At 38.3% G+C, this 26,231-nt stretch overlaps 2 protein-coding genes across 2 annotated transcripts in view; one reads left to right on the top strand and one right to left on the bottom strand.

The window, feature by feature from the left end:
• LOC139691681 (zinc finger protein 665-like) overlaps positions 1-6,752 on the top strand; it is a 27,612-nt gene extending 20,860 nt beyond the window's left edge. The window contains exons 6-10 of the mRNA XM_071589525.1: positions 159-302; positions 4,968-5,128; positions 5,443-5,589; positions 6,363-6,464; positions 6,711-6,752. Of these exons, the coding sequence (XP_071445626.1) occupies positions 159-302; positions 4,968-5,128; positions 5,443-5,589; positions 6,363-6,464; positions 6,711-6,752 (596 nt within the window). The remainder of the gene's footprint in view (positions 1-158; positions 303-4,967; positions 5,129-5,442; positions 5,590-6,362; positions 6,465-6,710) is intronic.
• On the bottom strand, positions 2,830-26,231 carry LOC139691707 (zinc finger protein 883-like). Its single transcript, XM_071589557.1, has 6 exons — positions 25,841-26,231; positions 17,924-18,088; positions 16,298-16,366; positions 13,192-13,267; positions 11,449-11,684; positions 2,830-9,764 (listed from the first exon to the last, which is right to left on the bottom strand). The coding sequence occupies exons 1-6, from the start codon at positions 25,973-25,975 to the stop codon at positions 8,847-8,849; spliced, it is 1,599 nt and encodes a 532-aa protein (XP_071445658.1). The 5' UTR covers positions 25,976-26,231; the 3' UTR covers positions 2,830-8,846.

Raw genomic sequence — 26,231 nt, 5'->3', positions numbered from 1 at the left:
TCTTTCTCCATAATTTCATCAGAATATTTTCTCGGATAACTTTGTATTCTCGGGGGGAAGTTGCAATTTATTCTTGTTTGCACTTGGTGCAATACAATCGATGATGAAGATGAAACTCATGCTTCTTACTGTACTTACTTTTCTCGTGAAATCTACAGCTCAAGTGGTGGAATTCCTAGCCTATAAATTTGACGATGAGGGCAACACTTCCTCGACTGAATTCATTCGAGGGTCCTGTCGATGCCATGATACAGTGTACCAGAAGCGTGGCAGAGGGGCTGAGATAACCCATCAGTGTGATGGTATGCACAAAGGATGCTGTTTTTTTAAGAGTTATGATATATACAAGTAGTTTATAGATCAAAATGAGAGCAAGTTAATAAAAACTTCATAAAACGCAGCACAAAAGAACAGAATTGGATGAGGGATTGTCCAGTTTATTATTTTAATGTTAATATCCATTGAAACAGATTGCCAACGGTGACCGATGGGTATATTTTATGAAAATCCATCGGGGTTCGCACACTCGCACTTTGGCTTTTTTGGGTTAAAAACAATATTGTAGCACCAAATGTCTTCCTCAACTAATTAAAACGTGAATCTTCATAGATTCGTTTGGTTGATGAGTTAAGGGGAACATGTCATCACATTTAAATATCTTCGCAGTGAGGCATTTCATGTCATTCTGTTACAACTGGAAGTTTTGAGGTTCTTCTCTCTCTCAGCAGAAAAATTAAGTCATCCCTGCATTCACTGAAAAGTTTGACGCACTTTGCTCAATGCTCCCTGAAGATGCTTTTTGCATTCTCTCATCTCATGCCCCATTTTGATTACCGTGATGTTGTACACCTAGAATAATAAAAGGGTGATTCAAAAAGTAAGGTCTCCCATTTTATTTCATGAAAAATCAAATTTATTCTCTCAACTTTGTGTACATTATAGGTAAGGCTGAGCATTTAGCTATTTTTCTACATAGCCGCCTTGATGATCAATCAATTTTTGCATCCTTTTAATGGATCAAAGAATCTGTATCAAATTTTGTGTGAAAAACCAATTCAAGTGTGTTTGGATGCATTCTAAATGTTGACTGTGGCATATGGAGAAGCTACCGTGGACCGAAGCGATGTTTATTAGTGGTACAAAATATTCTCAAAGGGCCGAGAAGATGTGAAGGACTAAGAGCATGCAGGACGCCCGAGCCGAAACATTGATGAAGTGAAGAAAATAGTCAAGGACAATCGTCGAATCACTGTTAGAGAAGTTGCCGAGGACCTAAACATATCAATTTTAAGGGGCGTGGTGCGTCATGGGTTCTTGCCACAGGGTAGAACGGTAAATAAGGAATATTACCGACAAGTTATGCCCAATTTGCATAAAGCAATCTGCCACAAATGTGAATTTTTGGCCAAAAACAACACACTAATGATGCCACAGCCACCGTATTCCCCAGATCTGGCCCCGTGTGATTTTTTTCTTGTTCCCGAAACTGAAGAGGACAATGAAAGGACAATGCTACGCTCTACGATTGACGAGAGATAAAGACTGCACCGAAGGAGGAGCTGAACAAGATCACAATGAAATGATTTTTTTGAAGTGTTTAGAGGATTGGAAATAACGTTGGGACAGGTGTATTATAACTAATTGGGATTAATTTGAAGGGGAGAAAATAGATATACATGAATAAATTAATACTTTTGGAAAAAACACAAAAGTCACCACACTTTTTGAAGACATCGTTTTACCTCTAAAGATTGTTAGTGGGCAAAAAGCAATGACAATAACCTTAACCACTGACAGTCAAGTCATAAACTGTACTTTAATTGCAAGGAAAATAATCAGAACACTCAAATACATTTCAAATAAATTTTTGTTGCTTCAGTATTTACAAAATATAGTTTACAAAAAAAACAGCAACCATAATATCACTAAAGTTAACTTTAGAATAAATCTATTTTAATATATATATATATTTCCTTTGCTTCAATAGCTAATTTTGAAAACATTAACATTTCACATAATCATAAAAAAAAAACTTCACCCATTTCCATTTCTTGTAAACAATAAAGTTAACAAATTTTTTTCATCATCAAATTTTCAGAATAGGATAAATTTTACCATAGCAAAGAGAGGATTTCTATAAGGTGCTTGCAAATTTCGGTTACATTATTGCAATTTGTGGTGATATATAAATGCATTGACATCGTACTCCAAATTTTACCATCGTACTTCAATAATCCTACCAACAAAATCTAATAAATTTTTAAATCTATCTTCTTTTCGCCCATAGAGTCTTCGTAAAAATTTTTACACACATTCCAAAGGACCGCACATAATTAAACAATTTACAACAAAACCATCCACTCACGTTTACCAATTAAACGTACACTCAACGATAAATTGCCTCGGTATATTTTTAAGTCCTGTGCCATTTGAAGTGTATTAACAATTTAAACAAGCCAATTATATCCAAATCAACAATATTTAAAGGTATAATCTTTTCTCAACATCAATAACTCTTAAAAAGAAACTAATAATTTCCAAATTTTAAATACGACATATCAATTCATTAAATATACTTTGGAATCTGAAACAAGCTTCCACACGAACAGGTTACCCAACCAATGAATTTAACAACCTTGAGAAACAAAGTAAATCTTTTTCGTTATAAACTTCAATCACAGTCATTGCACCAAACATATATTTACAATTAATTCGAACTGGAGGCTCTCAAATCCAATTGCACGAGTGAAACATTATCTCAACACAACCTAAAACCAGTGAAGTGCACATTAACCATTTACCTCCAGTCTTGTAAATCTTATTTTTACATATATATATATATATCTCGTCATTTTTATTCACATATCCTCAGAAAGTACCATTCAATTCCTTCTATTAGAATGTCAAGCTTTGGACTAAACGAGGTTTGTCCAGAAAACAATGGGAATTTTCAAATTTCGCAAGTTCGAAGAGATGGTTTGCCAAAATTATCTTTTAATTATATCCATACATATATAAGGTAATAAGGTTAAGACATTTTTTTTAAATGAGCACAGCAATTTCCATTTGCGAAAGGAAAATGGTTCAATTAATTTGCAATTCAAATTTTTCGTAGAAAATGATATAAAGTATAAAACTGTGTATGAAATGTTAATAAAAAATGCCAAAATGGGGAGTCTCTGGTATATGAGTGAAACGAAGAGTTTCTTAAGAGTGCTATAAGCATTTCTGAGAAGCCGTGAAGACATCGAAGATGACGGAATGCCCCAGAACATCAACAACCTCTTAAAAATGTGGAAAAAGTGAAATAAATGGATCAATGAACGCCATAATCAGAGAGAGGTCACTGATGATGATCTCGGCACTTTGGAATTGGCTCATACCATGAAATATTTTCGACTGTTTTGGGTACGAAACATACCTGTGAAAGAGCAAAATTTGGGTTCCAAAACCGTTGAATTTTGAATGACACAAAAACAGCAAATTTGAAGTTGATCAACAGGAATCAATAAATAAAGCCAACGACGATTCAGAATTACTGAGATGAGTTAAAACAGGCAATATAACATGGGTTTTTACGGATGTGAAGTCCAAACTAAAGACTTGATGTAGTCTTTTAGAATTCTGAATTTATTTCTTCTATTTTACAAAAATGAAATGTATTTACTATCGAATGTTCATAATGGGTGTATTTGAAACACGCCCAAAACAGCAAAATTTCAAAGAAACTCCACTGGAGATATGCTGCAACAGTAACTTTTAACGTAGTCATCCGTTAATTTGTATTTCAATGCAATGATTTCAGAGCAAAATTTCGTCCAAAACTGTTGAATTAGTCACTATTTAATGAAGTCAACGAAGATGGAGAATTACTGAAACTTCTTATGACAGGTGACAAAACATGAAAACATATGGATATATGACGTCAAAACTAAAGGCTAAACACAATTTCTTTGATCCATTTATTTAAATAAACGAAAATCACCACACTCTCATAGAAACACCCCTTAACCTTATTGACTGCCACAGACAATTTAAACAATGAACAAAGCTGAAAATGTTATCATATGTTAGGGGCATGTATACCAACATAATATAACAAAATTTTCTGACAACTGGACTCTCCAAATCCACAAAATTTAAAAATTCCCATTACTATCCAAACGCGCCTCGTAGTCTGAGATTAAACTCATCGAAACAAAAGAGTTTATAATCACATCTTTCCTGATAAAACTTTGAAGTTTCAAATCACCCAATACCTTGCCACGTGTAAGCAACAAAATTAAAGTCCAGGGTCAGAGTTCGAAGAAGATATCTTGCTCCCTTTTGCGTCCCGAGGAAACAAGGGCCAAATCAATGGCAAGGTAGGACAAACTTGCAAATCTCCACCAAAGAGTGCGCGAAAGATCCAACAAGGATATCAGGTATTTCACCTTTAACATATTATTTGCATAAACATTGGTCCACATTGCACCAATCCCATCACATTCATACGTTCCTCGTTAAGAGTTAAAACAAACAAAGAATCTGTGCTTTTGAAAATTGATATTGTGCTCAGTACATCTCCGAATACAGCCCAAAATAAACAATTAAAACTTAAATTAAACAATTATAGACAGAACTTAACGCTCACACCGGACGTCCGTTTAATTTTAAACACAATTAATTCAACCGTGCATATATCTTTGAAACTCAAATACTTCAGTTCAACAATCCATATAGCTATTCTTAAATATACAAGGTCGGTAATTTAAGTAATGAGACTGGCAACGTAGGGTTCGATCTGGCAACAGTGGAGGCGCTGGGCTTGGATGGGCGGCAGGGGAACATGTGATCTGCTCGCAGTATGGGTTTCGACTCCCTCGAGTCATTTGGTAGTCCATAGTGATTTTATTTGTAAAACAGTTGTTTCCATTGTGTTCTAAATATGAGTGAAATCAATTTCGAGCAACGGTATCATCGATCAGGTTTTGCTGCTTCAGACCAGGGCGGCACAATGCCACGGAAAACTCTTGTTAAACTTCAGCAGGCCTACGGAGATGGCGTTTTGTCTGAAGAGCCCAGGTTTTGTCGGTGGTTTGAGGCATTTTCAGAAGGAAAAGAGTCGATTGAAGATCAACCACCAAGCGTAAGGCCTTCATCTTCAAGAAACAATGAAAATGTCGACAGAATCCAGGATCTTATGCATTCAGATTGTCCGTTGACAGTCAGAGTGATCGCGGAAGAGTTGTATTAGACTCACAGACCAACGTTCATCAGATTTTGACCAATTAATTGGGGACAAGATAAAATCTGTGCGAAAATTGTTCCAGAAAACCTTTCGCAAAAGGCCAAAAGGACCAGTAGTAGTTTGTTTTGGCCAGAATAAAACATTCCTGTGACTCCTCATGCCTCCTTATTCGCCCAACTTGAGTCCTTGTGAGTTTAATCTCTTCCCCAAAGTTGATAAATCACTCCAAGGGAACTCATTTTGGTGGAACAGTCGAAGAAAACATTGAAACGCCCATAACGGATCAGCTGGAGTCTATTCCAGCGGTATCGGAGTTCCAGCACAGCTATGAAGAGTGGAAGAGTACAGTCTCCAGTGCTGTGAGTGGCTTCAGAAGGAAATTATTTTGAGAGTGACAATATATAACATTGTAATTCTACTTGAATAGTAACATTTTAAAAAAATCAGTCTCATTCCTTAATTTGCCAAACTCGTACATTCAAGTAGTAGTAGTTTTGAGGGGAGGCGACCGACAGCTAAGGTCATTTGCGCCATAGGGGAAGGACAGGAAAGGATGAAGGGTGGAGAGAAACCCGGCGTCGGCATTAGCCTACTCTTTACGAAAGGCGCCAAGGGGTCCGCGGCTTAACGTCCCATCCGACGGACGGCGTACTCACTCAAAGTGCCCTCCACAAAGCACCTCAAGCAGGGATCGAGATACCTCTGAAAAATATTCAACACCGCCGGGATTTGAACCCGTGCCCTCAGGGTGGGAAGCCAGTACGTTAGCCCCCGCACCATCTCGATCCCCCTCGTACATTCAAATATACCCAACTGAAACAAGGGTGAAACAAAATTTTAACTCTGGTTCAACACGGTAGACATTTTCTTATACCAATTAAATAACTATAATACTTGTGGAAACTTCTAATTGATATCACGCCTTCCATATAGCTTTCTCCTTATTACTATTTAAATTTATTATCATGGATTTGCGGATATTTCAAAAGTGGCAAATCTTAATTTCGCAAAACAATCAATTTAACAGTTTAACATCACATGTGTTTAGGTACATCAGAAAGCATTCTTTTATCCGTTCCAATCCAAACGGTCTAGTGAGTTGTTTAACTTTAAAATAATCACCAATTTTCAGGGTTTATCATGCTTCTATGATAATTACATCCACATTAACGAGGGCTGTCATGATAGTACATTCCATTTCTGTACATTAGCGTGTGGTCACTGTATTGAGCAGGTCAGTACGCCTTTATCCCCGAGGTCGCAAGGTCAAACAGCTCGTTGTTTATTTATAACTGCGAGTTAAACCAACAACGCAATTAGAAATCAGGCCAAATGTCCGATCTGTTTAATTGATAAGGTTTTTTAAAGGCAATAAACTTGAGAGCTGCTGACATTCGTCAATTGGGAAACTTGTGCCGTGCACTGACTATAATTGATGACTGACAGTGTTGTGCATCAGTGATGTCAGTGTTTGTTTAAGAATGATGAACAAACTGATGTCCACGATGAATACAAGAACTGAGGGTCCTACAGTTCATCTGTCGCCACAAGGCTAAGGTTAGACCAGTGCAGTGGTGTCCTATCCTCAATTCTGGTGCAAATATTGGTGCTTTGGTGCACTTTAAATAAACTGAATGGGTGATTTCACCACTGCCTCAATCCGTTCTTCAATAAATTAATATTATTCCCTCTTTCTCACTTCAAGTTGCCACTTATATGAATTTATCAATTCGTTTGTCAATGCAAAAATGTCAGCAAATTTAAAAAATCATCAAAATTACAATTAAAAAAAAAATTAGCATTATATTCCTATATTTAACAAGCTAACACTTGGGTATTTGGGCAAAACTTTTGATAAACTCTGAAGCGTGTATATCTTCTCCGGTAAGTTAAAATATTTAAAGCGTTTTCGCAGTATTTCTCAAACTAACACAGACAATTGTTATTACTCCTACATATTTTTACAAAACCGCAAATAATTCTACCCTGGTTAATGCAATAATTTCTGTCGCGGTCCAGTTTACTCTCGGAGACATTAAATGGTTGAAATAATTTACTTAGAGCAAAAATGAATAGCAAATATTACTCAAGCAATCTCAAGTCAATCCTAATCAATGTAAATTATAATTAACAGCCTTAATTTATAATTATTTAGGAATATATAGGAAATAATTAACTTATAGATCATCTTAAAATGTCAAAAGCAGTGATCTGAAGCTATACACTTTAATTCTCCGAGAAATTTCATTTCTGGAGTTTAAAAAAGGATATTAATCCACGGATATATCTTAATGCCTTGACATTAGGTTACTTGAAGTAATTAAATAATGTTGTCCAGTGCTTTTAACCTGTCAATTATGATTATTGCTTAGAACTGTCATTGATATAGCTTTCTTTATCCTTAAATGACTTCCACCCATTTTTGATTGCCTGTCGACTTGCGTGTTGATTAAACCACATTGCAACATTCTTTCCTCTTTGTGTTTGTTCCGTTGGGAAACATTTACAATGCCTACACAATAGAACTCTATCAGAGCTGCCTTTCTGTGTTTAACAATCTCATGCATAGTACTTCAATGCAACAATATCAGAACATAAAAATCATTCGCCTTGAATGGGAATCGAACCCAGATCCCTCGACGTCCAATCGTGGGACCCGGGTTTGAATCCCGGTCAATGCAAATGATTTTCTTACACTCTGATATTGTTGCATTGAAATGTATATCAGCGGATGACTCTGTTTAAAGTTACTGCAGATATCTCCAATGAGGTTTCTTGAAATTGGCTTGGGTTTGCGTTTATTGCCAATATTAATAAAGCCCTTTAACCACAGATTGTGCTTCACTTCCAAAAGATCTTGCTATGTGATTCTCAAATTGTATCGCATTCCCATTTGATAACATTTTGCCGGGGGAGCAAATATGAAAGGACCACGGTCTAAACCACACAATACCGTGGCAGGATGGGTGTGGACTGAGTATACGGACGTTGTAGACACCAAAGACAGGTGGCTTTAGCCCTACACACCGAAACATAGGTAGACCGAAATGTTAGTATATCTCATGACAGCCTTTGTAACATGAACGAGAAGCTTCAAGTCAAAAGATAATAGAAATTCCATCGACTGTGAAACTATAAATAAATAAATTTGGGATAATAAAAATTAAAATCCTTCTTCCGACCATTCAACAGTCTAAACAAAGGTATTTAATGCCCGTCCTGTCACCCACCGCTGGTCAATATAATGCTTAGGTAAGCGTACCTTAATTATATAACCTAATTCAAGTACCAGTACTCCATATTATCCAGTTTTTCCTGTTTTTAATATGAAACCGACAACCTTTACAGAGAATTAAATGCTTCGACAGTTGCGGAGTGCCTAGGGCTACAGAATAAGTTCAAATTTAGGGGCTATTATTCGGAGAAATATGAAAGTACGTCTTGAGCAACAAATCGCGGTCTCCTGATTGAACATATTAGAAATACGACCCGTCTTCTTCCATTGAGAACCGAAACGCAAGGCTTGACAGACTGGGATCAAGGAACATTCCACAACACAACACAACTTCTACCCCGACACATTTCAAAACACAGCATTCACCCAATACCGACCATCTCACGCAAACGGCGCTTGCAAGAACGTACCGAGAACCATCTCGTCCTTCAATGGCGTCCAGGGAACACCGTCCAACAGTTGCGCTTGGGCCCGCATATGCGTACCTTTCTTGTGAGAGTTCAAAGCGCCCTTCCGCTTGAATGTTTTCCCGCATTCGTCGCACTTGAAAGGTCTGTCGAGAGAATGCGTTCCTCTGTGGACAACCAAGTCCTTGTTCGAAACAAAACCCTTGTTGCAAGTCTCGCATTTGAACTTCCTTGCGTCCTCAACGTGGGTCTTGCGGTGTTGGAGGAGGTAATCACTCCTGGTGAACCTTTTATGACACTCTGGACACTCGTAAGGCTTTACGCTTGTGTTGTGTATGCGTCGGTGCTCGGTCATCTTGTCACTGCGTGAGAAACCTTTCCCACAGAGGTCACAGTGGTACGGCCTCTCTTTTGTGTGGACCCTGCGGTGCTGCAGCATCTTGTCCATCCGGTAGAACACCTTCCCGCACCATTCGCAAGAATACGCAGAGTCCCGACGATGTACCTTGCCGTGCTTCCGAAGTTTTTCCCGGTCCTCGAACACCTTACCGCAATCCACACACTCCAGATGCGCTCCAGTATGCGCAACGGATGCGGCATGCGTGAGAAGATCCGCCTCTGTCGGGAAGATCCGTCCGCAGTCCGCGCAAGAGTAGTGTACCGTCCGGACGTGTGCCGTGAGGTCTTTCTCCTTGGTGAATGCCGCTCCGCATTCGGTACAGGGGAAGTGGGGGATCTCTTCGTCCGGGTGGTTTGATTTGCGGTGTTGTAGGAGGTAGTCGCTTCTGCAGAAGGCCTTCCCGCAAGTGGGACACTGGTAGGGTTTGTCCGTGTTGTGGGTTTTACGATGGAGGGAGAGTTTGTCCTTACGGTTGAAAGCCCTGCCGCAGATCTGCGCCGAAACAAAGGTTTAAAGTGTTAGAACAAGTAAAAACGCGCACATATACAAATTAATGTATTAATGTTAAACTTCCCGAGGAAATGTATTCAACAAAAACACTTTTTGACAATCAATAACTTTGGGATTCATGTGTCAGGGGTTATATTACAGTTTTTATCATAATTATCACGATTGTAGACCTCACAAACAAAATGACCTTCAGAAGCACTCCTGGTTTGGTGGTATGTGGAAGTAACATTCTCCCTCTCAACACACATGCTTTGAGGTCGTTACATTGTTCATTCAGAGTAGTATTTTGAAAAGCGGATGAAGTATGGATACCTGTTCTAGTACTACTAACAAAATGACCTCCAGAAGCATTCCTGGTTTGGTGGTATGTGGAAGTAACATTCCCCCCCGCAACACGCATACTTAGGTTTGAAGTCATTACATTGCTCATTCAGAGTAGTATTTTGAGAAGTGGATGACGTATGGATACCTGTTCTAGTACTACAAACAAAATGACCTTCAGAAGCATTCCTGGTTTGGTGGTATGTGGAAGTAACATTACCCCCCGCAACACGCATGCTTAGGTTTGAAGTCATTACATTGCTCATTCAGAGTAGTATTTTGAGAAGTCAATGAAGCATGGATACCTGTTCTAGTACTACAAACAAAATGACCTCCAGAAGCATTCCTGGTTTGGTGGTATGTGGAAGTAACATTCTCCCTCTCAACACACATGCTTTGAGGTCGTTACATTGTTCATTCAGAGTAGTATTTTGAGAAGCGGATGACGTATGGATACCTGTTCTAGTACTACAAACAAAATGACCTCCAGAAGCATTCCTGGTTTGGTGGTATGTGGAAGTAACATTCCCCCCCCCGGAACATGCATACTTAGGTTTGAGGTCATTACATTGCTCATTCAGAGTAGTATTTTGAGAAGTGGATGAAGTATGGATACCTGTTCTAGTACTACAAACAAAATGACCTTCAGAAGCACTCCTGGTTTGGTGGTATGTGGAAGTAACATTCCCCCCCGCAACACGCATGCTTAGGTTTGAGGTCGTTACATTGCTCACTCAGAGTAGTATTTTGAGAAGCGTATGAAGTATGGAGACGTGTTCTAGTACTACGCACAAAATGACCTTCAGAAGCACTCCTGGTTTGGTGGTATGTGGAAGTAACATTCCCCCTCTCAACACACATGCTTTGAGGTCGTCACATTGTTCATTCAGAGTAGTATTTTGAGAAGCAGTTGAAGTATGGATACCTGTTCTAGTACTACAAACAAAATGACCTTCAGAAGCACTCCTGGTTTGGTGGCATGTGGAAGTAACGTTCCCCCACAATACGCACGCTTAGGTTTTTTTCAATTTTCATTTCACAAAACTTGAATCATCAGTTTTTTAACAACCATCTGAACATTTTTATGCAGTAAACCCACGCGCACTAACGATGGGAAAATACGTTGCTTAAAATTACATCCTAATAATTGACTTTCTAATATCATATAGACACAAAAGCATTCAAAAGAAAGTTAACTTAACAGACTATAAGACAACAAAAAGATGGAACTCTATAACATTAATACTTTCCGAGGAATCAAATTCTACAAATTTGAAGATTTCCAAAAAAAAAAAGATTAAACATTTAAAATTATTAAATTAGCAAGACATTAACAAAATACAACCTCACAAACAAAAGGTCGTTCTCCCGTATGCGTCCGGATGTGTTGAACCAGCTTGTTGCTACGCGCAAACCTCTTGCTGCAAATGCCGCAACCGAAAGGTTTGCCCTCGTCACCGGGTGTCATCAACAGACCCGAGGCGTCCACCATGTCAGCAAGGGTGACAACCCCGTCCCGGCCAGTGATCGACACGTCTTCTCCCCACGAGAGCGGCCTCGCCTTCCCAGCAACCATCTTGCCTGGACGAGATACAGTCAATCCACATTAGGTGCATAAAGCCACCTGCAATTCACACATCCACGGGCACATAAACCCACTTGCAAACCGCAAAAAAGACTCGTGGGCTGGCTTTATAACATCAACGTGCGTGGAAGTTGGATTGAATCACTTGGATTAGGTGGGAGGGGGACCCTAAGCTTTGTCACAAAACCGATCTCAGTGCTCTCCAAGCTGTGGAAGCTGAGGGACGTCAGTTTTTGTCAACCTCCGCTCACTGACCGCATCAAAAAAGACCAACCGAGCAGAAGTTTCAATTGAACTTTTACAACTTTTTAAAAATGAACCTGATTATTAAGACAACCTAATCAATGGTGATGAAACCTGGGTTTTGGAACTCGGAAACAGATCAGTACAGTACTTTGAAGAATTTTAAGAATTTGAAACAAGGACAGTACTTTAGAAGAATTTTATGAATTAGTAACAAGGACAGTACTCTGAAGAATTTTAAGAATTTTGAAACAAGGACAGTACTTTAGAAGAATTTTATGAATTTGTAACAGGGACAGTACTTTGAAGAATTTTAAGAATTTGAAACAAGGACAGTACTTTGAAGAATTTTAAGAATTTGTAACAAGGACAGTACTTTGAAGAATTTTAAGAATTTGTAACAAGGACAGTACTTTGAAGAATTTTAAGAATTTGTAACAAGGACAGTACTTTGAAGAATTTTAAGAATTTTGAAACAAGGACAGTACTTTGAAGAATTTTAAGAATTTTGAAACAAGGACAGTACTTTGAAGAATTTTAAGAATTTTGAAACAAGGACATTACTTTGAAGAATTTTAAGAATTTTGAAACAAGGACATTACTTTGAAGAATTTTAAGAATTTTAAAACAAGGACAGTACTTTGAAGAATTGTAAGAATTTTGAAACAAGGATCGTACTTTGAAGAATTTTAAGAATTTGTAACAAGGACAGTACTTTTAAGAATTTTAAGAATTTGATACAAGGACAGTACTTAGAAGAATTTCAAGTGTTTGCACAAATCTGTCCAATAAATTAATTTTTTTTAATATAAAAGCATTAATTAAGGAATGCAACCTTTAGACCAAATAAAATATAGCAGAGTGTACGCAGTTGAAGACTGCAATTTATTGCACAAGTAAGCTATATTTTTTTATAGAAGAGATCATTGGATTCCTGGGTTCAATAACAAAAGCTAATTGGAATTAAATTGTTTCATGAGTGAAGTTTAAGAATTATGCTTAATTCAAACATTAAACACTAAAAAAACACTACATAAATGTTGGTTTGGTCATCAAGAATCAAAACTACTGAATAAAAACCCAAGTTATTTAGAACTTGGGCCTATATTTAAAATTTTAAAAAGCAAGACCACAGAAGAGGGCCAGTTATATTCCACAAAATGGATAATCAAAGGTTCACTGCACTAAAAACTTTCTTCAATCACAAATTGAAGTTAGAACCACATTATGAGTGATCAGGGGAATCTTGTCAAACCTCACCTTGAAGATCAACCTTTCCTATCAAGTCATGATCGTCAGCACCTCCGTCCAAGTAATGGAATCCAATGTGGTGCTCCTGCAAAGAATTAAAACGTCACAAATACAATTTCAAAATCCGTCCTCACACATCAAACTTATCCCACGTCTTAATGATTGAGATACCTCTTGAGTTGAGAGGTAATCTTAATGACTGCGGCGAGAGAGCCAATATATGATGATATGCAGAATGAACTAATGCTTGTAGACCACAAATAGAACGACCTTAAGAAGCACTCCTGGTCTGGTGGCATGTGGAAGTGACATTCCCCTCATTCAACCCGCATGTTTGCAGGTTTGAGGTCTTTACATTTATCCAGTCTATTTTAAAAACTGACGCACTCATATTCTTGTAGACCACATACAAAACGGCCTCCAGAAGCACTCCTGGTATGGTGGCATGTGGAAGTAACATTCCCCCCATTCAACACGCATACACAGGTTTGAGTTAGTTACATTATTCATCCAGTGTAGTATTTTGAGAAGTGGAGGAAGTATATGAGACATGTTCTAGTAATACAAACAACAAAATTACCTCCACAAGCACTCCTGGTCTGGTGGCATGTGGAAGTAACATTCCCCCCATTCAACACGCATGTTTGCAGGTTTGAGGTCTTTACATTTATCCAGTGTATTTTAAAAACTGACGCACTTATATGCTTGTAGACCACATACAAAATGACCTTCAGAAGCACTCCTGGTCTGGTGGCATGTGGAAGTAACATTCCCTCCCCTCTTAACATGCATGTTTGCAGGTTTGAGGTCGCTACATTCATCCAGTGTAGTATTTTGAGAAGCGGAGGAAGTATGGAGACGTGTTCTAGTGTTGTGTGCTATATATATATATGTCAACAATTGCGAGTAAAACTGTACTATAATCTTCTGAGGTGTAATGATTACCCTTTGAGTTATGTCTTGAGTTGAGAGGAAAACATAATTAAAATCACAAAAGGCATTGCAAGATCGCATAAGGGGAGAATAAGGGTGGAAGGTGTTTTGGAATATCGGTTCAAATTTCAATTGATTTCAACCACACCCCTCCAGTTGCGCGCCAATTGTGTGTGTGGACATGGGTTGTATTGTCATATTTGCAAGATTATCATTGGCTGGCCGGGCTAATGCCATTAAAACACGAGAAACTCGACTCCATTATGATTGCGATACTTGCTTTTCATGAGTGATTCACCTTTCATTTTTGTATCAAATCTTCAAAGACGACTTTGCATACGTTTATCTTCTGTGGCAGTGATCTCGGACGTCCGCTACTTGTGTTTCATCAACAACTATGGCTTTTCCCAGGCTCACAACCACGATATTTTACTACCCATAGATTTACAGTAGACCAATCAACAGCATCATCACCACAGAATAAACAGGCTTTTAAAACGACAATTGAATCTCAGTATAGGGTCAATTTTTCAGCAATTATAAATTCCTAAGAAAAAACTACAAGACGGTATGTACCAATGTACCGAAACCACCAAAAAGGTACAAAGATGCGGAATCACAAGCATTATTTGACGCACATGATCCAAAAATACAAAAACAACTCTCAGAGCAATTGAGCATTGTCGACAAGCTGTTTCCAGTCCCCTACGACAGATGGGAAAGATTCAGAAGACCAGCAAGATGGTTACCACAGGAGTTGAATGAAAGGCGGATGGAGAGCGGCACAGAAATACAAGGACGTTTTAGACAGATACACTTCTCCCAACGTTCCGGCCATTTCTATAACCCCTCCAAAAAATAGGATTTGTCGAACTCTCCCCAAAATACGACTCTGTCTCTTGGCGATAACTTCCTCGTTTGAGCTAAATTTTTTTCGCGCGAGCCATTTCTTCATGTTAGGGAATAAGAGAAAGTCGCAGGCAGCCAGATCAGGGGAATACGGGGGGTGCGGCAGCAATTCATAACGTAGTTCATGCAGTTTGGTGGCAACAACTCCGGGATCAGCTTGTTGTCCACCGTGAGCCATCGCGGCACCTATTGGGCAAGACAATTTTCCCATTTTGCCAACTTATCATGTAAAATATGAATTGCCGTTCCGGTCGACACACCCCCCACGGCCTTTGCTACTTGGCGCACTTTCGTTCGTCGAATCATGGCGTGGAATGCTTTTTGAATGATTTCCTCGGTATAACCACGTCTGCCGTCTGGTGTCCCCTGGTCGCTCCTCATCAAAAACAGACGTTCGCCCACGTTTAAATTTGTCGAACCAATATCTAACTGTGGTCATAGATGGCGTAGAAGTGTCCCCATAAACAGCATCCAACTTTGCTTTCATCTCCTCGCATTTCTTCCAAATCCAAAAACACAAAACAATAAGCAAATTACCGAACAATAATGCTCTCTTTTTCCATCTTCAAGCGAAAATCACAAAAATCCGTCTTACACTCGAATGGTTGCCAAATCCAAACTAACCTTTAAATGAGTCTGAAATTTGTTTCACCGTCGTTTGATAGATGGCAGCACATGATGATAACATAAACTTCCCTCAGGAAAGCCCTTTGGTCGTCAAACACGGGTACTTATTGAACCGTCCTGGTACATGTGAAATTTTAATCGCACGATTCTAAAGGAAGTCCTCCCATGCATATTATTGTTACTGAGGATGACAAGTGAAATTATTCTGAGATGCACTTGCCAAACAGTGCTTTGGTTTGTACGAAAATGTTGGAAAAATGGATCGATGAATGTTTGAATGACAAAAATGGAACAATTTTAACTGACGTAGCATTTGAAAGTATCTTGAAAGATGGGGAAAATACCTAATTAACAATGGAGCATACTTCGAACTGAGATCTTTTTATCAATCTTACGATATTTTACTATTGAAAAAAATATAATTTCATACTTCTACATCTCGGAATACAATGTTTACCCGGGATTTCAAAAATGTCACAATATTATTTTAATTAATAAAGCTTTCACAAACAATTTTCACCAAATGTGCAATCCTCTCTTTGAAATAACCGCGAAGTTTTAGCAGGAAACACAGCAATTAGGCAAGACTATATGAACGGCTAAACTTTAAACATTAATATATGCCATTTGTTTTTTAAAACCTTACCTCTTCGTGGTCATCAGCTTCCGGCATAATCATCTCAACCTTTACCAAACTGGCTGGACTGAAGTTTATCTGCAAAAAAGCACAATGCAACTTTTTAATAAAACACCGTTAAATGCCTAAAATAACACTACAAAGGTCCAATAGTTGCATTGGAATCTTTATTCTTTTAACATTAACACTGCACTTTGTTAATGACTTGAATATGCACACTATTTTTGGTCAATTACTAATTATTTAAAACACACAATGTATTAGTTACGCATCATATCCTAGCGGTAAGTCACACAAAGGACATCTCTCCAACAAATATGCAAACTGACACCATAAAAATCAGATTGATCAAATTGATCTGTCAGTACATTTCATCAGTGATTTCTTGTGGAAACCTTTACCACTGCACTTTAAACTGCAGTTAAAACTTGATATGTCAATTCGTTGCCATAGTCAGAAAGTAAGGAAACTTCATAGTTTTATGAAAAAACTTTTTTTTATTCTTCATTATTCAAGCTGTCCCCTTCAAAGTAATCCCCCTCAGATATAATACACTTGCGCTGACACTTTTCCCAATCCTGAAAGCAATTCTGATAAGTACTTTATGGTAAAGCCTTGACCTCTTCCCTTTATCTCCACAATCCTTGTAAATCTCCCTCCTTTCATGGGTCTCTCCCATTTTGGGAACCGGGAAAATATCAAAGGGATCCAAATCGGGTGTATATGTTGGCTGAGGTAGCATTACCGCGATTCAAAAACCATGATTTGTTTTTCTACAATTCCAAACATTTCTTTCTTATTGCTTCTGACAAATGACGCATAACTTCAAACTAATACTCCTCATTGACCGAAAGAACTTGAATCTGCTGTTTTATTCCAATTGGGCTGTTTGGGTTTTGATTTTTACATCATAAACATGTACCCCGACGTCATTCAACAGCTCCTGAGCTTTGCTAACACACGTCCCATACCCAAAATACCCCATAAAATTACATGGCACGAACCAACCAATATACCAACATCCTCAGCAATTTCTATAGTATTGATTTGACAATTTTTCAATACAATTTTCTACACCGATTCAACAATTTCATCTATTTTTCATGTGCTGGGACATCCAGAGCGAGGGTTCGTCCCATCACCATCTTGGAAGAGCTTGTAAGATTTATAAATACCTTTTTTACTCAGAGCAGACTCACCTAATGCCACTGTCAACATTTGAAAAGTCACCTTGCTTTTAGCACACATCTTATATATATCCTTCATAGCAAGACTAAATTCAAAATAGATAGTTTCACAGAGGTAAGTCATTAATTTCTACTCAATTCCGAGAACTTTTCAAATTACCATCCAACAAACAAACCACCCAACAACTAAATCACTACTACACGTTATATTATAGTATAATTCACCTTCCAGTCAATATCTCCCAAATCCCCATCAATACTGTGGTATCCAGAAACTCAGAATTCTGTTTTACCATATAAACCAGAATTTTCCAGATTAATATTAACAGTTTTCAAAAGCTCCACCGAACTAGTCGTGATCCTATTGCTTCAACATAACATTTAACCACCAAGAATGTTAGATCCAACCACTCTTCCTCTGTTAAACGTTAACTGTGGTTGTTCTCACCGAATCAGCATGGAGGCCATCTGCAAAGTGAAACCTCTCTGGGTCAAATCCACTCTCAAAGGCAACCATCGACCCCTTACACTGCTCCTTGAAGATCTTGAACTCTGTCAGCTTGTCCAAGCACGATGAACAAACGCTCTGGGGATAACCATCCGTCCGGCTCACCTGCAAAGAATTCCGGACACTATAACAACAAAGGCTACAGACCTGCTGGCAGGCACTACACTCACCAAATGTACGTGACGTCGTGATTCTTGAGTAATTATTAAGAAGAAATAACCCAAATATTTGGTTCAAATTCATACAGCCTATTACTTTATCCCTAAGTACTTAATATGCTAAATTACAGCCATTAACATTGATTAGTTTTGTTGGCAACCTAGTTTCCATAGCCAAACAAAACCACGCTGCATATATAGTATATATAAATAAATATGTATATATATATATATATATATAAATAGAAAATATACACACATCCATATGATATACATATATATATGTTATATGTTATGATATACATATATATATGATATAACATATATATATGTTATACATATATATATATATATATATATATATATATATATATATATATATATATATAACATATATATATGCATATTTAACAAATAAATATCCAAACATATATTATTTATTAATAGGCCATCTCCCGGTTAAGGTAGGTTTTTGGATGGACACAATTACTAATTAAATAATTTGTGACCCCTAGCAGAACACAACATCCTACTCTACATCAGGTCCCTCTTCAACCCTCAATACTTCCCTCCACCCCTCATCCCGTCCAAAATCCCGTTCCTTTCCTTTTTTGCCTAACATTCTCCCCTAAATTATAGTCTTCAACATCCCACTATTGCCGGCCATATGATATACATATATATATGTTATATGTTATGATATACATATATATATGATATAACATATATATATATGTTATACATATATATATATATATATATATATATATATATATATATATATATATATATATATATATATGCATATTTAACAAATAAATATCCAAACATATATTATTAATTAATAGGCCATCTCCCGGTTAAGGTAGGTTTTTGGATGGACACAATTACTAATTAAATAATTTGTGACCCCTAGCAGAACACAACATCCTACTCTACATCAGGTCCCTCTTCAACCCTCAATACTTCCCTCCACCCCTCTTCCCGTCCAAAATCCCGTTCCTTTCCTTTTTTGCCTAACATTCTCCCCTAAATTATAGTCTTCAACATCCCACTATTGCCGGCCAACACCCCCTTCATCCACTTTTCCTGCCTCCATAGGATATCTCCCAACAAACCCCTCTCTTCGCCCACCATACCAAGTACTTCCTCATTTGTTTTCCTTCCTTCGGTCTATTTCACCTTCTCCATAGTAGTAGTAGTATTTCATGGGAGGCGTCCGACAGCTAAGGTTATTTGCGCCACTAGGGGATGAACGGGAAAGGATGAAGGGTGGGGAGAGAAACCCGGCGTCGGCATTGGCCTACTCTAATAACGAAAGGCGCCAAGGGGTTCGCAGCTTAACATCCCATCGGATGGATGGCATACTCACTCAAAGTGCCCTCCACAAAGCACCTCAAGTAGGGATCGAGATACCCTCGCTGAAAAATATTCAACACCACCGGGATATGAACCAGGGTCCTATGGGTGGGAAGCCATTACAATAGCCCCCGCACCATCTCAATACCCCACCCCTTCTCCATTCTTCTCCACGCCCACATATATACAATATGCTCCAATCTACGTCTATCCTCCTGCTTCAACGACCACGTTTCCATAGCCACACATAGCTACACTCCATATCAAAGTTTTTACGAGTCTTTTCTTAACATCCTTACTCAATGTCCCTCTCATCAACTCCCTCCTCCTTGTCTGAAAGCCTCTTTGCCTATCATGCAATTCTTCTCCTTACGTCCCTACTACTTTGACCGTGTTGGTCCAAAACACTACTGAGATACGTAAACTGTTCTACCTGCTCTAGTTATTGCCATCCTATTTTAATGTTAAGCTTGGCCTTTTTCTTTCTAGAAAATCGCATAACCTTTGTTTTATTAATATTGATTCTCATCCCATACCTGTCGCACTGAATTTCCAATTCACTAAGCAATGCTTGCAGCCCCTTGGCTGACTGACAAACTAAAGCTTGGTCATCAGCAAACCTAACTGATTTTACGAATTCGCCGCCCACTTCCATTCCTACCTCCAATTCTTCCCATGATGCCTCTTTAATCATTTCCTCTGCATACAGGTTGAACAGCAACGGTGATAATGGGCAACCCTGCCTTACACCTCTTCCTAACACTGCCCAACCGGACTCCTTGTTCCCCACTCCCGCCTAATAGCAGTCTGAGAAGGTGAAATGGACAGAGAAGAAAACAAATGAGGAAGTACTAAGTATGGTGAGAGGAGAGTGGATACTACTATGGAGGAGGGAAAAAAGGGTAAGTAGGGATAGGAATAGGATGGATAGGGATGTCTTGGATAGGGAATAGAAAGGAGGAGAAAGGTACTCAGAGATGAAGAGGGACCTGATGTGGAGTAGGATGCTGGATTTTGTGTTTTGTTAGGAGTCAGATTTGGTAGTTGTGTCCATCCAAAAACCTACCATAACCGGTATATTACCTTATAATAAATACTTCATATCCTCTTAATTGTTTTGGATTTGTATTTAAATTCCCAAAATCATTTATCAAATTTCTACACGTGGTATAATTCTGGATGGAGAGTATAGAGAAAAGTGTTCAGAATATCATTGTTTCTAGGCAAAAAATAAGAAGTATATTCGCAAAGTATGGACCATTTTCCTATATTTAAACATTGGCAGGGCAGAAAAAACTATTCCCATGCAATAGTGCCATAAATTCATTGTATCCAAAGTAACTTCACGTAAGTTGTTTGACTGTCGGTGAATGAAGGTATGAAAAAATCATTGCAGAAATAGATGCTCTTCAGACAGCTTGCAAGGTGCTATCATTAGATTTAATTTGTTTTTGCAAAAGGTAATGTTAGCTGCCTTTCCTCTTTTATTGGGCGCATACAATGTATACGAGATTGTTTAACAAAGAAAGCCAGTTGATAAACATAACAGTATCAGGTTTAACTTTGTGCGAATTCCTTCATGATGATGGAGGGAAAGCAATCTTTGCCCTTCCACATAAAGATTCAATACTCCAGTGTTAAGCATTAAATCTTTAAGTGGGGTTGCAAAGATTCTCTTCCGGATTGTGTCAAACAGATAGTTTTCTACTATGTAGGCATTGTAAATGTTTCCTGACCAACAAACACGAAGAACAAAGAATGTTGTTGAGTGGATTAATCAACACGCAAGTCAACAGGCAATCAAAAATGGCTGAAAGTCATCATAGGATAAAGCAATATTAATGACAGTTCTAACCAATTATCAGAATTGACAAGGAAAGAGCCACGAAAAAACTACGCTACGGCCTAGCTATGTTTCCGTCTGGGTCTAGCACCACTGTCTTTGGTGTCTACAATGTCTGTATGCCATTCCGTCAACCCTCACCCTTCCGTTCTCAAAGAAGACAGGTCGTATTTCTTATATGTCCAATTAGGAGATTGCGATTGGTTGCTCAGGATGTACTGTCATATTTCTCCGAATAATAACCCCAAATTTGAAAATACAGGGTTGCACCCAAAAGTGGTAGGACTGATTTTTTTACAAGAATTTTATTGGCAACGTGGCAACACCGTATTTGGCCAGGAGCTGTCTGACGACGAGCGCCCCATGGTAGAATTTTCAGCACCATCTTGGCGCACACCTTGCGCATGGCCAAATCCTGTGAAATAATGCGTTGGACGTTGGATGCAGACAGACCCAACTGGTCTGCAATTTCTTCACTGGTTAAGCGTCGGTCTGTGTTCAGCAGTGTCCTCACTCTGTCCACATTCGTGCAGGTTCTTGCCGTCGACGGCCATCCGGAGCGATGGTCGTCTTCAACGAGCTCCCTACCCTCTTTAAACAACTTGTTCCACTCAAATACTGTGGAACGGCTTAAGGCAGTGTCCCCATAAGCCTGCTTGATCATATCGAGGGTCTCAGTTGCCGTCTTCCCGAGTTTCGCACAAAACTTAACACGGAATAACGTTGCTCTAAATTCAGATTCATTTTGTTTTTCGACGCGGACAAAAAACTTGCTTCACTAAAAACGGTGTCCTCACTCAACGACAGCCCGCAGGTGACTGAGGTAGGTGTTGGTCTGTTGCTAAGAGCCCCCTCCACCTTACCCTGCCAGGCAGACCCCCCCTCCACTGCTCCGTTCGCGCCAGAGAAAATCAGTCCTACCACTTTTGGGTGCGACCCTGTATTCTGTAGCCCTAGGCACTCCACAACTGTCAAAGTATTTAATTCTCTGAAAAGGTCGTTTTTTTATTAAAAACAGGAAAACCTGGATAATATGTACTGGTACTTGAGCTAGGTTACATAATTAAGGTATGCTTACCTAAGCATTATATCAACCAATTTTGAAAGAAACTGGGATATGCCGCAACAGTAACTCTTAACGGAGTCATCCATTGATGTGCATTTCAATGCAACAATTTCAGAGTGAATAAAAATCAATCGCTTTGGCTGGGATTCGAACCCAGTTCCTTCAAATGTCCGGTCGAGTGCTTTAGCCAGATGAGCTATCGAGGCGTCCCCTCTTAAACTCCTAAATTTTTGGGCTTTGAAAGGAACAAATTCTTCCGTTGATGTGCACATTAGCGGATTACTCCTTTAAAAAATACTGTTTCGGCATCTCCCGCAGTTTCTTTGGAAATTTGTAACGGTATAAACAGCCTACGTGTTTAAAGTTGGCTTTAACCTCGTGGACAGTGGCTAGTAGTCACTTACGAAACGCCTGTGACATGTACAGTATTTCGTCACAACATCTTGTTCCTTTAAAAGCCCCAAAATTTCAGAGTTTAAGAGAATGCCTCGATAGCTTAACTAGCTAAAGCATCCGACCGGATATTGAAGGATCTGGGTTCGAATCCCAGTCAAGGCGAATTATTTTTTCACTCTGAAATTGTTGAATAATATTGAATAGCGGTAGGTGACAGGACAGGCATTAAGAACCTTTGTTTAGACTCCTCAACAGCTGGAAGAAGGATTTTAATTTCATTTCTTTCAGATTTATTTTTTTATAGTTTCACAGTTGATGGAATTTGCATTATCTTTTGACTTGAAGCTTCTCGTTCATGTTACAAGGGCTTAGATTAACTAACGTTTAACTAATTAACACCATCTGGGTTCGATTCCCGTTCAAGGCGAATGATTTTTACACTCTGAAATCGTTGCATTGAAATGCTAAATACAAGACAGCTAAACGCAGTAATGCAGCTCTCATAGAGTTATATTGTGTAGACATTGTAAATGTTTCCCGACTGAACAAACACAATGAAGAAAGAATGTTGCAGGGTGGTTTAATCAACACGCAAGTCGACAGGCAATCAAAAATGGGTGGAAGTCATTTAAGGATAAAGAAAGCTATATTAATGGCAGTTCTAAATAGTGATCAGAATTGACATGGTAAAAGCACTGGACAACATTATTGAATTACTCCACGTAACCTATCATCGAGGCATTATGACATATCCACCATTTAATTTCATTTTCCAAACTCCAGAAATAAAATTTTACAGAGAATTAAAGTGTAGTGCTTCACATCACAGCTACTAACAATTTAAAGCGATCTATAAGTTGAACAATTCCCATATATTTTTTAAAAATATTTATAAATTATGGTTCGTAATTATAATTTACACCGATTAGGATTGACTTTGAATGGCTGGAGTTATACTTGCTATTCATTTTTGCTCAAAGTAAATTATTTCAACCATTTAATGTCCTTGAGAGGGAACAGAAGTGTGATGGAAATTAATGCACGAACCGGAATAGTATATTAGCTGTTTTGTACAAATATATCGTAATAATAACTGTTAACTGTGTTAGTCTGAGACATACTGCAAAAACACACAACATATTTATGCTTATTAGAGAAACTGTACATATAAAATGGAATTAACGTATTTTCCCATCCATAACGCGAAATTTATCTGCACAAAAATGTTCAGAAGATCGGAAAAATGATGATGCGCGTGACGTAATGAAAATTGAAAAAATCCAAACATAAGACGTATTTTTACACACGCTATACATATATTTTACGCGCGTAAATATGTGTATACAGAGATGCTCGGCATCGATACATGTTCAAGATAACTATGAAGCCCTGGTCACAAGATAACTATAAAGTTCTTGGTGCGCGCTATCGATGGGAAAATACGGTACATCATAGTTTATCAAATTTTAGGCAAACACGCAAACGTTAGCTCGTAAACCTCATGAATACGTACATAAAATATTTGAACACACAGCCAAAACAATGTACGCTAGAGATTATTCTGCTGGACGTTGAATGGACAACGGATCTGACCAAAAATTCATCAGAATTTTACACACCGAAGAAAACTGGGTTCAATCAGCAAGTTGAGGGAATTGTTCAGTGCATTAACACCGCAATTGACGAAAATCAAAAGCTACACGCAAAAAATAACCTTTGTTCGTAAAACGGTAAGTTATTAGCATCCATAAGAGGACGAAAATGAAATTTTCTTGCTCGCATAATAAGATGTAATTGTTTTTTTCAACCAAATAGCGTATAGATAACAGTTCGTGGGCTTCCAAATGCTCGTTGTCTTCTAAATTACGGCTTGGAATATTTACAAATGTGGGTTCATTTAAACACAAGGCGTGGCGATATAAGCCGAAACTTTTCCGATCAATGACACCGCCGATACATACTTGTAATCTTTCTTACAATCATCATATAAATAAATGTAAATCAAACTAAACGATCATCTTGAATGATTTGTTTTTCTCGGGACATACATGCAGTATCTTCACCAAAAACTTCACAAAATTACTACCGCACAACGAGACAATACTGACTACATGTTGCCAAAAGATCTTTGACAGAAATTGGTGGGGGTTAAATTAAATTTCAAAAAAGGTCTCCGAACGACATTCACGTTTTATGACACTATAATTTTACAACCGTGCCTTCATGAGTTATGTATTCACAGAGCATCTGATATCGTGTGCCATGCATTAAAGGAAACTGAATCCGTTCAATAGAAACTAAAATTTGCCACTGGCAATAAATAGAATATGATGAACACTAAATCACGAACACTCGCACCAAAAGTTTTTGAATTGCGCACTGCGTAAGTGCCACCAATGATAATTTCAGTACACCGCAAGAACTAACCTTTATTCCAAAAAAATATAGTCACAGGATAACCAAACAACCACTAAATGGGAAATGATCACCTGCAGATTGTCTTCCCCGAAAATACAGGTACCAATATAATAATGCGCCCTTATGCGTCGGTTAGCTCACAAATTTCTCATACTGGCTGTAAAAAGACGGGAGCAATTCTCCATGGCGCTACGTGGCGTTAATTGCTGATTTCGTTATGTCGCAATTTACATCATTAACTGACGTGACATCACAATAATTACACTCCTCCTTGTCTTTGTCATGTCATAAATGTAACAAGTAAACATTGAGAAGACTCGAGACACATTTAGAAATATAGTTTTATTGGAGTGAACTACAATCACAGTACAGTCAATCAGGCTGCTGTAACAGTGACAGAAACGGAAATACTACGGTTATTGAAGTTGCATTAACACCCCTTTCATCACCTCACACGGTTTTAATACTGACAACTATTGCAACGCATACGGAAACAAGGGAACAAGATAACATCGCGCGTACGTTCAAGTGATCAGCTGAGTCACCAGTATCTCATACCACAAAATAAATGGGTTTCACAAGTCACAATCGCACTAAACTAAACTCTTTCCACTCACCTTATACTGAAGCAAATCCTCAATAACTTCCGCAGCCACATACCCGTGTACACCATTCATACCGAAAATGTCAACTAACCTTTCACTCTTGTATAGACAAAGTCGACAAAGGGTATACTTGAAACTGGGATCCATTGCACAAGTTTAACAAAATTAAAATTTGATTAAAAGTTAACAGCGATAAGGGAATCTATTGCACATTTAGAATTACAGCCGTCACAACAAGTGCTTTCATTGAATGCAATAATGAAATATCAAACGGAGCATATACCAGCGATCAAATACTCATAATAGTTTGTTCAAGTCAACGGTTAACGATAAAATATTAATATTGAAACAACTATACCCTTATACGACAAAAGTATTACAAATAGATAACAGAAACATCTCC

Source organism: Hetaerina americana, unplaced genomic scaffold, assembly GCF_022747635.1.
Source record: "Hetaerina americana unplaced genomic scaffold, ioHetAmer1.1.p SCAF_39, whole genome shotgun sequence".
NCBI classification, from domain to species: domain Eukaryota; kingdom Metazoa; phylum Arthropoda; class Insecta; order Odonata; family Calopterygidae; genus Hetaerina; species Hetaerina americana.
Note: the sequence above shows the minus strand (reverse complement) of the source record. Positions and strands in the feature narration are given on the sequence as shown.